This window comes from Xenopus tropicalis, chromosome 8 (genome assembly GCF_000004195.4).
Source record: "Xenopus tropicalis strain Nigerian chromosome 8, UCB_Xtro_10.0, whole genome shotgun sequence".
In the NCBI taxonomy this organism is placed as follows: domain Eukaryota; kingdom Metazoa; phylum Chordata; class Amphibia; order Anura; family Pipidae; genus Xenopus; species Xenopus tropicalis.
In genome coordinates this window covers 59773324-59786674 of record NC_030684.2, presented here as the reverse complement: position 1 = coordinate 59786674, position 13351 = coordinate 59773324, and the positions used below count along the sequence as shown (strand labels likewise).

Genomic DNA, 13351 nt, shown 5'->3' with positions numbered 1-13351 from the left:
GAAAGGGAACATCCATGGGATAATGGAGAAATCAATGTACCTGTTCTTTTGCTTCCTAATCTATTCCAAGATAAAAAGCTGAAAAGATGACCAATGCATCTGCTTGTATTTTTGTCCACCGATTTTTATTTGTGTTTTAGTTATTTAGCTTTTTGTTCAGCAGCTCATCAGTTTGGAATTTCAGCACCTATCTAGTTGCTAGGGTCTTACAAACTAGAGAACACAGGCCGCAACAAGGCTCTGTCTCAGATGGCAAACGGTAAGGACAGGGCTGGCCGGTGCCCCCCGACACTGCAGTCATTAGGTGCAGATTGCAGCCAGACTGGGATCAGAAGTGCTGGCTTAATAAGCATTAAGGGACATGCTCTTGTCCCCCTAAGTGCTCTTGAACTTCTTCCACCATAAAGGAATCCCTACATGTTTCAGCAGGAAATGTAATCAAGTAAATTTACAAATAACGCAAAAAAAAAAAAAAAAAAAATAACAATTGTAACTAGTTCATTGGGTTTGAAACCAAATTAATTCTATGCATATTTCCAATCATAGATATATTGGTAAGAGTTGCATCATTGCTTGCCTTACTGAAGAACTGCTGGCAGACTACAGTACACTGCAGAACTTCTAGAAGCCACAAGTAGACAGGCTTGTTTTATTGCACTCTGATCATCAGCATAGAAAAGCAATATGGCAACTCATACACCTCCTACAGCAACAAATTTGTTTGTAGTGAATTACTTAGCCGTGTATGTTTGTACAAAACATTACCATATTTCAAATAAAGCTTATTAGTTATATGAAGCGCTATGTGTTCTTATGACACTGCAGACAGATGCATGCATACACATGTTTTGGTGCAACGGCTAAGGCATATGTTAGGTATGCCTATTAAACAGCACTTACAGAATTCTTGCCCCTTCCCCAGCTGCCTCAAATACCCACCCCCTGTAGAGTACTTCTAGTGAAGAAAGCTTACCCGGACCATGAGCCCCATGCAGCAGGCAGCAGAATTAACTGTAAAACAGCACAGTAACAACTAATGATGAGAATGAAGCATCAATATGAATACACACTGAACTTATAAGTACAACAAAAACTAGCCAGCAATGTGTAACACAGACATCAACAACATGTGGAAGACATAATTATTAAAAAAGCAGAAGGTTATCATGGAAAAAATACACCATGATTTGTTATTTGTTAAAACTGGGTTTATGACAGGCAGTCAATATGCAGAAATAAATGGTAAGAATTTAAACAGAGCACTGCTCCACCGGCCCCATATTAATGTGCTAGTGTGTCAGCTTGCTTATGTTTAAATGAAAACTATGAATCAAAGACCCTCTAGTATGAAAACATTTGTAGCATTCTCACGTGTATGTACACAAACATTTCCCTTCATTGACTGTAACTGTAAAGGATAGGAAATTGTCATTGTTTTTCCTAAGAAGCAGGCATTGTTCTTTATGATCCATACTACTCCTTCTTTTGTACAGGAATTTGCTGCTCATGGACTCCTGCTGAAAGACTTGTGCTCAGAGAGGTCATAATGTTACAGTGAAAAAGGAAAACTCCTATTCTGCCAGTTAGATGTTTTAAATTCGGTAAAAGCAGAAGAACTGAAGAACCTGTTTCTTCACCATGGGTCCCCAGATTTTGCTGGGACTACAACTCCCAGATGCTCAAGTCTTAATAAAATAATTGAATATAATAGATAATAGAATTGATAAAAGAATTCTGGGAGTTGTAGTCCATCAACATTTGGGAATCCAGTGTTAAGAACCAGTGGTATATGAGCACTATATATTCTGTTTTAGTGCAGTGCATTTTGGCGCGTTTGCTTTGCAGCTAGTCATACTCTATAAACGTTTACTACTGTGGACGACACAGCAACTGGCATACATGCACATCAACAGTTATGAAACATATGCAGCACAAAGTTGCTCAAAGTTTCCTTGCGTGAAAACTTTGGGCTACTTCGGAAAGCTGAAGTGCCACATATGCTTCCCTTACCGGCTTTTTGCATTTTAGCCGGTGGGAAGGAAACAGGATGTTTTGTTGCCCATGGTAGTAAAGATTTATCACAGGCAACAGAATACAGTCTTAACTAAAAGACTATATCAGCATAAAAACAGAACATGAATCTGGTAAAAAAAAATATGCTTGTCTTGTGAGTGTACCACCACAGTAGGCTAAATTTGGATGATCTGGTTTGCTGGTCCCTGGGCCAACAACTGGATTAGAATGTTAAGCAACATAACTTGAACAGCCCCGGTATCTGCACAAAATTATCATTGGTCCCAGTGTACACCCACAGGCAGTTCCTCCTCAGCACTACCTGCCCACTCATTTGTCGAGTTGCAGCTCTCCTGATATCTGCAGATAGGCACTATATATAGGCCCATATACTGGAGAGGCTGAAGCAGCAGGTTATATTAGCCTGTATAAGACCATCTTAAATCCCACTGTTGTCTAAAGAAATCAGATTTCCTTTGATCATTCAGAGACTTTTCATACCATTAAGTCTAGTCCATGGGTCTCAGAACTACATCTGCTGTAAATCTACTGCTCCTTTGACCCTCAAATAACAGATGAGGATTAGGGACTTTCCCCTGTATTTCTGCAGGGTGACCGTGGAAAGATGAAGCTTGAGCTAGAAAATGAATGTCTTATTCAAACTGAGCTATAAAAACATTAATAATGAAAATGTTAACACCTAAAGTTTACTGTATTTTGAGTAAAAAAGCAAAGAATAGGCACTTACTTCTTTCTCTCTTTCTCCTTTTTCAAGGTCTGTGAGCCCCCAGCCTGCTGTGCTTGTGACTGCAATAACTCAGCGGCAGTCTTCCTTTTCTTAAATTCATTCACCTCATCATCCAGGCTTTTTTTTTTTTCTTCTAGCTTTTTCTTCTCCTCTTGATGTAACTTTTTTAAGCGGTCAAACTTTTCATGGAGCTGCAAAGGGTTGTGTAAAACACAAGGTATAAAAGAACATCTATATCTTAAAATCCATTCAAAAACATTATTAAATATTTAGAAAATAAACAGCAAAAATGCAATGCTGGGTACAAGTTTGAAATGCCTTCAAAAATGAAACCAACCATAAAAAGGTAATAGCAATTTAGCATAAATGCACATTACCTCTTAAACTGATTTGCTCCCCAACTTCTTTTTTCATATACAAATACTGTTTTGCTAACACAACAGTTTCCCCAACATTATATATGCAAGGGGATCAAGACCTAGATATACTCATTACTGGAAAAGCTGTAAAACAATTTGGGAGAATGTGGGAGAACCTCCGAGTGTGCTACCACTACAGAGAGCATAACATTATATATGGATGGTACCTAACCCCTTGACCCTTTATAAAGTGGCTTAATGATGTTTGGTGAGCCAGTTTCATCATACCGCTTCTGTGGCTGGATGGAGAAAGGATATTTCATCCTCTTTCATCCATCCTTTCATTGAATCTGCCAAACAGCTGGGCAATCAGGAATTGGTGGCAGCTTTTTTTCCCAGTTTTTCATTGCAGAATTCAAGCAAACCCAAACTCAAAATCTAAAAGCAAATCTAGCTGCAAAAGATATTTTAAAAGCCTGTCATGTGCAGAAACTTGAAGCTTAGGAAATTCCAGCAGAAATAAATACAAATTTGGCAAGTCCAACTCTGAACGGTTTGTTGTGATCCCACTAACAATGTGTACAACCTGCATGAAATATTGCCTTTTTATTATACTGAGTGATACTGACACTAAAAAGCTACTTTTCAAAATATGAATATACATAAAAAGTAACCTATAGGTCATGCTAATCATTTTTTTGCTATGTGCCTTGCTCCCTTACCTCTTATTTTTCTTCTAAAAGAAGAAAAATAAGAGTTAAGAGAGCAAGACACACAGCAAAATTGCCACCAATACCGTCATCAGAGAAAAAGAAACACAAAGCAGGTGAATCAGCCCATTGCATTTAGTTCTGTCTCTGCAATAGTTGTTCTCTAACTAAAAGCAATGTAAAGGCTACACATTTTACAGAACAAGCTGAGGAAAATACCTCTTTTTCTGCCTCCTTCAGCTCAGCTTCCTTCTCTTTTACTCTCTGAACAAACATCTGCCTCATTTCTTCTTCTTTCTTTTGCAGTTCTCCGAGAAATTCATTCCTTTTTGCCTCATAGGTCTCCTGTAAACTATAAGAGAATCTAAATGGTGATGCAAGAAACTAAGGTAACATGATTACAGCTCGCTAGTTAACCAATGGTAAAATAACCCCAGCAGCTGAGTTTTCTTGCTGTTTGTGCCTCTAACTTGCATTGCTTTGTGTGTCCAGCCTTGTAGCTGTGGCTGCCAACACAACTGTGATACAGTTACTTAATACATGTACATGCACAGCACCTAAAGTTATTGAGCAGTCTGAGCACAACTGGCCAGATAATGGAAAAGCAGCTTCAAAATTTAAAACATGGGGTGCTGCATTTACAAATAGAAAAGGAATGGGTCACAGAGTCTCAATTGGAGAGGCACCAAAGCATAAGCTGCTTGTTGTAGCAACCATAAATCAATGTGTGGGACCACTTGCTGACCATTCTGTCTTAGCAAGACAGTCACCTTTCAAGAAAAGGAAACCTTAAATAAACAGGTTCATGTGCGACAAGCTTTCTTCCATTCTATTGTTCAGAAAAGGCTGCCACTGTGAAGCAGACGCTTCGGGATTCAAATGCAGTTTGAAATAGTTATGTAAGTTTTCATATAAGCAATAGTTCAATTACCATTTACTTATATACAAAGCACTACTGTTCTGGGCAATCAAACATTAGAATGTATTAGCAATTCTATTAAGTAAACAGCCACTTAGTTTCCTGGAATGGCCATACCGCAATAACTGAAATCCAGAACATGAGTCAATTTTTCAGTGCAAGGCATCATATATACAGAGAGAGTAAGAATAAATCCATTTCTATACTAAAGCATTTTTGTTTATAAGTCCAATGAAGTGAGTAATCCCTGTAGGACCATGATTTTCTGTGCCAGGAATATTCTGCACACAATACTTTGTATAATTGCTAATGCTCTCTAAGAATAAAGAAACAGTAATTATGTACCTCCTGCTACAAAAAGCTGTTTTTCAGCAGCAGCCTGTAATTTCACTTTTACAAACTGTAATTGAGAGTTTACTGTGATCTTGAAATCCTCAAGAAACCTAAACTGTTCTGTAAAGGCAACACTACAAATCAGGATTTTATATAAAAACCCTGAGGTGCTTTGCTACCTGAATGGTTTGCTGTCTGGGTCTGTGTCTTTAAAGCCCATTTCCTCCAATTTGCATCTTCGGTAAAGTTCATAATGACGTGTGTGTGTTTGTTCACGTAAATCCTCCATGTTCACCCGTATCAGCATCTCTCTCAACTTGATGAAATCACAGTGAGATTCATTTTCAACTAGAGAAATAAAATATTTTTCAGTAAGTGACATAAGGGAAGCAAGAAGGAATCGGAAAACAATTGTGAATTTAAAGTTCTCATTCAAACTAACGATAACAATGGTATGCATCAAGTTTACAAAACTTTAGGAACACTCTTATATCTAGTAAAAAGCTATTATCCCTAATTTCTTTCAATGGAGATGAAGGGAAGGATAAAAAGGTAAAACATTATTTTAATTAGGAGTCACTTGCTTGTATTATCTTGCCATGTTGCACACAGATCAAAAAGAGACCCTGAACTGTAGAAGCTACAGCACTAGGCACTAAAATGCTATACGTTTAGAAAAACAGACTGTATATGTTATGGAGAACAGTCATTGATTTAAATGTGTCGGCATCCAATTTGCCACTGGGTTTTTAAAGGTCTTCAGTTTCCTGTGTACACCTGAAATAGCCAACCCTCAAAACATATTCAGCCAACAGCAAGGCAGTGGTCCGAAACTGCTCACCAATGTATGAAGGTATAGAGAAGCTGATGTGAATTTAGCAGTCAACTTCCAGCCTAGTGCAACACTGATGCCAGAAGACCGATAAAATAATACACAAGTTGATACATATTAGAGGGATACTGGTGTCAGAAGGCAAAGGCCTCAGTTTAAAAGAGTAGTGAGCAGTAATGCCTTGCACTCCCTAAGCTGTTTGGCAAGGTATAAAAAGTCAATTGCCAAATTAAGTCTACTGCTACTGACAAGGTGCAGCAGTGTTTTTATCTTCAGTAAAATGACCTGTGACTTAAAGTGATACTGACACCAGAAATGAAACCTTTTTTTACATCTGTCATAACATTGTCTTTGCATGATATTTATAATTTTGCCATAAAAGTATTTGTCCAAGCTTTTACATTCCCTATCTGATCCCCCATGTTCCTCTATGAGGGGGCGGCCATATTTGTGCAGCAGATGTCTGTTAGCATTAGAAGCCATAACTGACAGGCTGAGAAGGGACAGTCAGGTTGGCCAAACAGTCAGGTTTTGAGATTTCAAGTTACAATTACTTACAAAAGCAGCCATATGAGCAAAAAATGATCAACACGACCTATAGGCAACTTTTTATGTAGATTCGTATTTTAAAAAGTTGTTTTTTCGTGTCAGTATCACTACACACACAATGACAGTGGATGCAGTGGCCTACCCTTACATGGGGGATAAGAGCACACATCTACCTGCCTGCTCTATACAACATTGGAATATTTGTGTGTACACAGGATCCCTGTGGAACAATAGCTTTTAGGGTCCATGATCTGGTGAACCGCTTAGGGCAAATCTACAACAGTTTTTAAGGTGACTGGTATCCTTGAATATAAAGCAATAATTCCAGCCAAAGCCTTTTATGCACCTCCACCACAGGTACAAATTCAAACAAAAGGAAGTAATAACAAGGATAGAGCTATGAGGAAGAAAATTAAGTTTAATTATTAAAAAACAAATAATAAACAAAAAGAAAAGATGCAAAGCTGCAGTGAAGAGAAATAACTGAAAACTATTTTATATGAACTTTACTGCCAGTTACAGTGAATTTTTTTATCCTGTTTATAAATAGCTTACATTCCTTTTATTTGGGTCTCAAGATCACTTTCACTGAAAGTGAAAGCGCCATTGTGATTGGATTAGTGGAAGAGTATATATTCTGAGGACTTCCCATACCAGTCAGTTGAACTGAAGAAGCTGCTTAAGTGAGTAGTGAAACGTCTTCAATGATTACTTAACAACTTCAGTTGCTTTAGATTTATTTATACTAGATATACTATGACCTGGATGAATGAAAATCTCCCTTCTGTCATTTCACTGAAAGTGTGCAGAATCAACCAGTGCATCGGACTAGGAAGAGAAAAGCAAATTTAGGCCATTTCTAAACTTACCTTGAACAGTTCCCCAGGGGTACTGCCGAACTTTCATCATTTTGTTTCCTATTTTTGCTTCCTCTGTGCTGCCAACTACCGCAAAGGGCAAGTGAGCCTGTAACAATGATAAGCAAGAGTTCCTGTTATTGGGCATGCAGTATGCCAAACATAAGGTGGGTACACTGATGGAAAAGATTAACATATTCATATAGAATTTGTTGTTTTGTCAGGCATCTTAGAATCAAGCATAATATATATATTTTAGCTCTAAACATAAATGTAAAGAGCAACCAGAATGCTGTAGTGTATACATTTAGTTTGCACTTGCCGTGCCGTGTTAGCTGCACACTTAACAACTTCAGCATAAGCAAATAGGACTGACATACCTGTCTTCTATTTAAAATGCATTTACCATATAACAATATAAGTTAAATTAAATAGGATGTTTTAGTTGGGTCATTTTTTTTTTTTTTTATAAATGGTTACTAGTAACTAGTTGCATAACTATAGAGAAAGCAGACCCGATGGTCATGGGGGAAGGAGGGGGGTGGCAGACCACGGGGTCTGCTTCCTCTATAGCCTCTCCCACTTGAGAGCTAGCGGACTGGGAGGGAGGACATGAGGGGCAGTAGGGCCTGCATTAAGCGCCGGGCTCCTCTGATTTTTTTGTGGGGGGGGCCCAGCACAGTTTACGAACGCCACTGGGTACCATGATGCATGCTCCATGTGTCTTCACCCAAAATGGGCCAGATTTAATTTGATGAAAAAAGCTTATCTTCTAATTCAGTTCCAGATTTTGCCATGGAGTAAGGTGCAATTCAATGATAAAATAATTATCTTGCCGTTTATCACATGAAAACTCAAATTCTATAGGAAAAAACTGGAGACAATTTTTTCCTCCTCAAACTGAATAATGCCTATATATGTTTTCACGTAATAAACCATAAAACATTCTTTTTTCATGGAATTGAATGTGGCCAAATATTTGTTTTCAAAGTAATTTTAACCTGTTATCTATTGTTTTTCCAAACAGGAGTGTGAGCTCTATTACTCTGCACCTCCAGGCAAGGAAATTTTTTTTGACAATAGGTAACCTTTCATTAGGTACGTCAGTGCTGTCCAACTGGCGGCCCGCGGGCCGCATGCGGCCCGCGACCCCCCTCTGTGTGGCCCCCCACCTGTCTGGCTGCTTTGATGGTTTACCTTTGAGTAAGCATTAAATGGTATCAGTACTGAGATTAACTGGCCCCCTGCATGGTTCTCACCTCAGATTCAGGCTGTAATCCCTCTGTATTGTTTAAATATGTAATCCCCTGTGTTGTTCACACCTTTTAATCTCTGCATTGTTCACCCCCTGCAGTGTTCACACCTCAGGCTCATACTGTAATCACTCCCATTGTTCACTTCTTCACACCTCAGACATACGTACTGTAGGCAGAGTATGGCACATACAGCCAGCATAGGGCAGGTAGAGTATGGCACATACAGCCAGCATAGGGCAGGTAGAGTATGGCACATACAGCCAGCATAGGGCAGGTAGAGTATGGCACATACAGCCAGCATAGGGCAGGTAGAGTATGGCACATACAGCCAGCATAGGGCAGGTAGAGTATGGCACATACAGCCAGCATAGGGCAGGTAGAGTATGGCACACACAGGCAGCATAGGTCAGGGAGGGTATGGCACACACAGGAAGGGTAGGGCAGGCAGAGTATGGCACACAGGCAGGGTAGGGCAGGCAAAGTATGGCACACAGAGGCAGCATAGGGAAGGCAGAGTATGGCACACACAGGCATGGTAGGACAGGCAGAGTATGGCACACACAGACAGCATAGGACAGGCAGAGTGCTGCCTGTGTGTGCCATACTCTGCCTGCCCTATGCTGCTTGTGGAAGGTGAACCTGGCAGGGGTTTGTTGTGGGAGTTTGTTAGCAGTTGGAAATAGCCATTAAATGGTCCCAAAGGTGTGTAATTATGTGCTGGGGGTTGCTCTGCTATCCACAGGGGAGGAAGAGGCATATGGAATTTAAGGGTATATCTTAATATGACATAATTCTTTCACATATGAATGATGGTTGATATCCCCACAGTAAGGACTAAGCATTTGGGATTTTGCTGTGCTACCACCATTGTGAAAAAATAGGTGTGGTTTGAAGTGGGTGTGGTTTCAAAAAGGGGAGTGGTAAAAACTGGCTTCCATTAGCGGCCCTCCACCATGTATGCTAGAGAAATTCAGGCCCTCGGCACCGTAGAAGTTGGACAGCACTGAGGTACGTGAATGGCCTACTTCTAAAGATAAAAAAACACAACACTTACATTCATTGTTCCATTTATTTCAGCGACTGTTTCATCATCTGTGGGAAACTGATAGATCTGTACTCCATTGCTAACCAGCTCACTTGTGATCTTAATCTTGAATTTAGTCAGCTCACTCTTAGAAATGGCATCGGATTTAGCAATGATTGGTATTATATTAACCTAAATAATGATGAATAAGAAACATGTTAGCATTACACTTTACGATTCTGTCTTCTTAGTTTTAAGCAGGTTATATACTGGAAGATTAGCTTGTAAGCTAAATTAACACTGACCCTTATACAGAGCCGCTCCTGCTATAAGGCAAAGTTAGAAGCGTAATAGCTCTCTCTGCACTAGTGATGCAGCCCTTCCTTGCCCAATCCGACTCTAAAGTTGTAAGCACGGAGTGGGAGAGGGTGGGCAGCAGCAGCCCCAGAATTGGCACTGCCCTTATATTGTCATCTATTGACTTTAGATAAGTGAAAGTTGGCAAGATCACAAAAAAGTATGGTAAAAAGTAATAGGATATGTTTTCTTAAAAAGAGAACTTGATGAAGATAACCATGTTTGGTGTGAGGCAAAAGTTCTGTTTAAAGTTGCAATGCAAGTCACTGTCTTAAGCCATAATATTTTTTTTACATACAATACACTTTTGATAGTATTATTATTATTTTTTTTTTACACATCTTAGCCCATACAAGCAGGTATCATCTGTCACCCTGGTCTCTCTCTTTACTAATCAGCAGTCTCCTGACCCATGTATGACTTCAGGTTTACAAAAAGTTGCCACAGGGATTCAAACCAGGGTCTCTAGCAAGAGATCCCACATAAAGGTGGATCAGTTAACATATGAATGTAGAAGGCAGCTGGTAGGTGTGGGTTGTGTGTGCTGGGTTTACTTGGATGGGTTGAACTTGATGGACTCTGGTCTTTTTTCAATCCTATGTACAGATAAATCTAAAAGGATCCCAATATGATGCAATAATTGGCCAAGGTGAATATTTTAAACAGCCAGATGTAGTCCAATGGCTAAGTAAAGGGCAAATTGTCCAAATTAGAGGATCTTTAAATGCTTTCCTCTGAGCTATTCAAGAAAACGGAGTCCCCCCACAGAGCTTAGACTTTAATTTGTTGCCCGAGGAAGATTGAGATGTCCAAGGCCACCCAGTAGACTCCACAAGAACTCAGACCATTTCTCCATAAACCAAACTGTAGCAATGTATTCATTCTTTAAAAATGATATTATAATAGGTAGCATAAAAAAAATGTATCTGGCTACTCATCACTCTATATATGCAATGCAAATGGTGTGATTTGGGTGGGGAAAATGTGCCCAACTTATATACATTGTAGGAAAATGTAGGGTTTACATGTCCTTTAATTAGATTATGACATTCTAAGGCATAATTACATTATCATTTATAGCTATAATAGGTTATATATATATATATATATATATATATATATATATATCCATCTTGTTCATCTACCTTGCTATCCAGTTTCTTCATTGTTACCAGGTCAAGAGACTTCAGAGAATGACCGGTGGGAGCAATAAAATAGAGACAGGCATGGATACGAGAGTCATGGTAGTTATGAAAAACTCTTTTAATCTTCAGTTCCTCCTGTAGGTAAGCTTCAAACTGGGAATCAATGAACTCAACGATAGATTTGTAACTTTATAAAGAGAGCAGGAAAAAAAAAACTAATGTGAATATAATAATATCTGTGCTTCTTTTAAATCAAGCAATGTAGTAATGGGTGGTGAAGGATGAATTTACTAGTTCTTATGGAATCAGTTTGCAAAGTGATAGGCTAGCCCCCCTTAGAAAGGATGGCGGGTCCAGCATAAAGTGCAACAAGGCTTAGATCTGAAGTGAATGCTCATAGGATATCTGGAATACTTATATTATAAAGATGTCAAATATGTCACTCACTGCAACCTTGTTACAATAATGCAACAATATTAAATACTTTCCGGCTGCATCTGAAAATGTTTATGAGTCCATGAACCTTCCAGGACTATATTATCTGCAGACACATGACTGCCACTAACGGAGCAAGGGTACTAGGAGATAGCCAAAAAAGTTACAAACATAAGTTCACTTTTGTACCATTACAGTAATCTACAGCAACCAATGAAAACTGCTCTCACTTAACAAAGCTAATTATGATTATGATTGGTTGGTACTGATTACTGTACTGGAGGAAAAGACAGGATAAGGTATATACTTGCCATTATGTTTTTAGTCTTAGGCTAGGGTCAAATAAGCACTTATGTCAGTGTAGTCTTAAATAGGTAGCTTTGCTTAAGGTGGCGGCACCCCTGATGGGGGTCTGGGACCGCATCGGCTCGTTGATAAGGCCCCCATTGGCTTGTTGATAAGGCCCCCATCTGACAGCGCCTATGCCCATCTTTCAAATTAGATTGTTTGGCCCTAGTGCCAAATGACCAAATTAGCCCAATATCGCCCACCTTTAGGTGGGCATATTAGGAGAAGATCTGATCGCATGGCAACCTCACCAAACAAGTAAATCTTCCAGTGTATGGCCATCTTTAGGGTCTGCGTTAATTTTGTGTTCAACATTCAGGTGGCTTCACCAGTTCTTAGCCAGAGCATTAAAAATAAACACACTTCAATACTAACTGAGCCAGTTACCAAATCTAATAGTAATAGCAACTGCATGAAAAAAACCTTCATACACTGTATACCTCCCCTTTCAAGAACAATAGTGGCCATGAGGACTTCTTACCTGTCTTCTTTGTTAATCTGGTCCCCAAAACCAATTGAGTTAACAACTGTCAGTTTCAGACGTACATTACTCTCTGTAAGATCATATGTGCTGGATTTAAGCTGCACTCCTGGTTGTGAATGTGAATTGGGCTCACTTTCAAACTTGGTATTAAACAAGGTGTCCATCAATGTAGATTTACCAAGGCCAGTCTCACCTAAATAAAAACACAAAAACAGAACAGTCACACTTTTATGTATGTACATATATATATTATATATATATATATATACAGTATATTTATATATACCTACACATATGCACGCACAGGCCCACATACACACATGCGCATAAGCTCCTGCTCTTTTTTAGAGTAAAGAATTTACAAAGTACATTAATGGGTACATCTAAATAACACCTAAATAGCGATAGGACCAAAATAAGAAAACCAATGAGATACTAAACTGAGGATCTCTTTCCATAATGTGGACCCAAACAATTCAACATTTGTCACATCAGATATCCTAAAGATATGTATATGTGCAATTACAGGTTGTAGATTATTTCAATCAACAAGAACAAGATATGTATTATACAGGTATCGGACCCCTTATCCGGAAACCCGTTATCCAGAAAGCTCCGAATTACGGAATGCCCGTCTCCCATAGACTCCATTTTAATCAAATAATTCAGAATTTTAAAACGGACTTCCTTTTTCTATGTAGAAATAAAACAGAACCTTGTACTTGATCCCAACTAAGATATAATTAATCCTTATTGGATGCAAAACAATCCTATTGGGTTTAATTAATGTTTTATTGATTTTTTAGTAGACTTAAGGTATTGAGATCCAAATTACGGAAAGACCCCTTATCTGGAACACCCTTACATAGTTACATAGTTACATAGGGTTGAAAAAAGACCATTGTCCATCAAGTTCAACCCATCCGAGTAAACCCAGCACACAACCTATACTAACCAATCTATACACTCACATCCATAAACT

The 13351-nt window shown here is 38.9% G+C and overlaps 1 protein-coding gene across 5 annotated transcripts in view; it reads right to left on the bottom strand.

The window, feature by feature from the left end:
• The window catches only part of septin6 (septin 6), a 37811-nt gene that overhangs the window by 13311 nt on the left and 11149 nt on the right, over positions 1-13351 (bottom strand). For 3 of the 5 annotated variants that reach the window (XM_004916875.4, XM_004916874.4, XM_012969340.3), the window contains exons 3-9: positions 12367-12562; positions 11103-11289; positions 9631-9792; positions 7333-7429; positions 5262-5430; positions 4050-4182; positions 2762-2952 (exon numbers count right to left, since the gene is read on the bottom strand). In XM_004916875.4, coding sequence (XP_004916932.1) covers positions 2762-2952; positions 4050-4182; positions 5262-5430; positions 7333-7429; positions 9631-9792; positions 11103-11289; positions 12367-12562 — 1135 coding nt within the window. Of the gene's footprint in view, positions 1-973; positions 1012-2761; positions 2953-4049; positions 4183-5261; positions 5431-7332; positions 7430-9630; positions 9793-11102; positions 11290-12366; positions 12563-13351 lie in introns of all 5 variants that reach the window. The other 2 variants (XM_004916876.4, XM_004916877.4) reach the window with 1 other exon arrangement.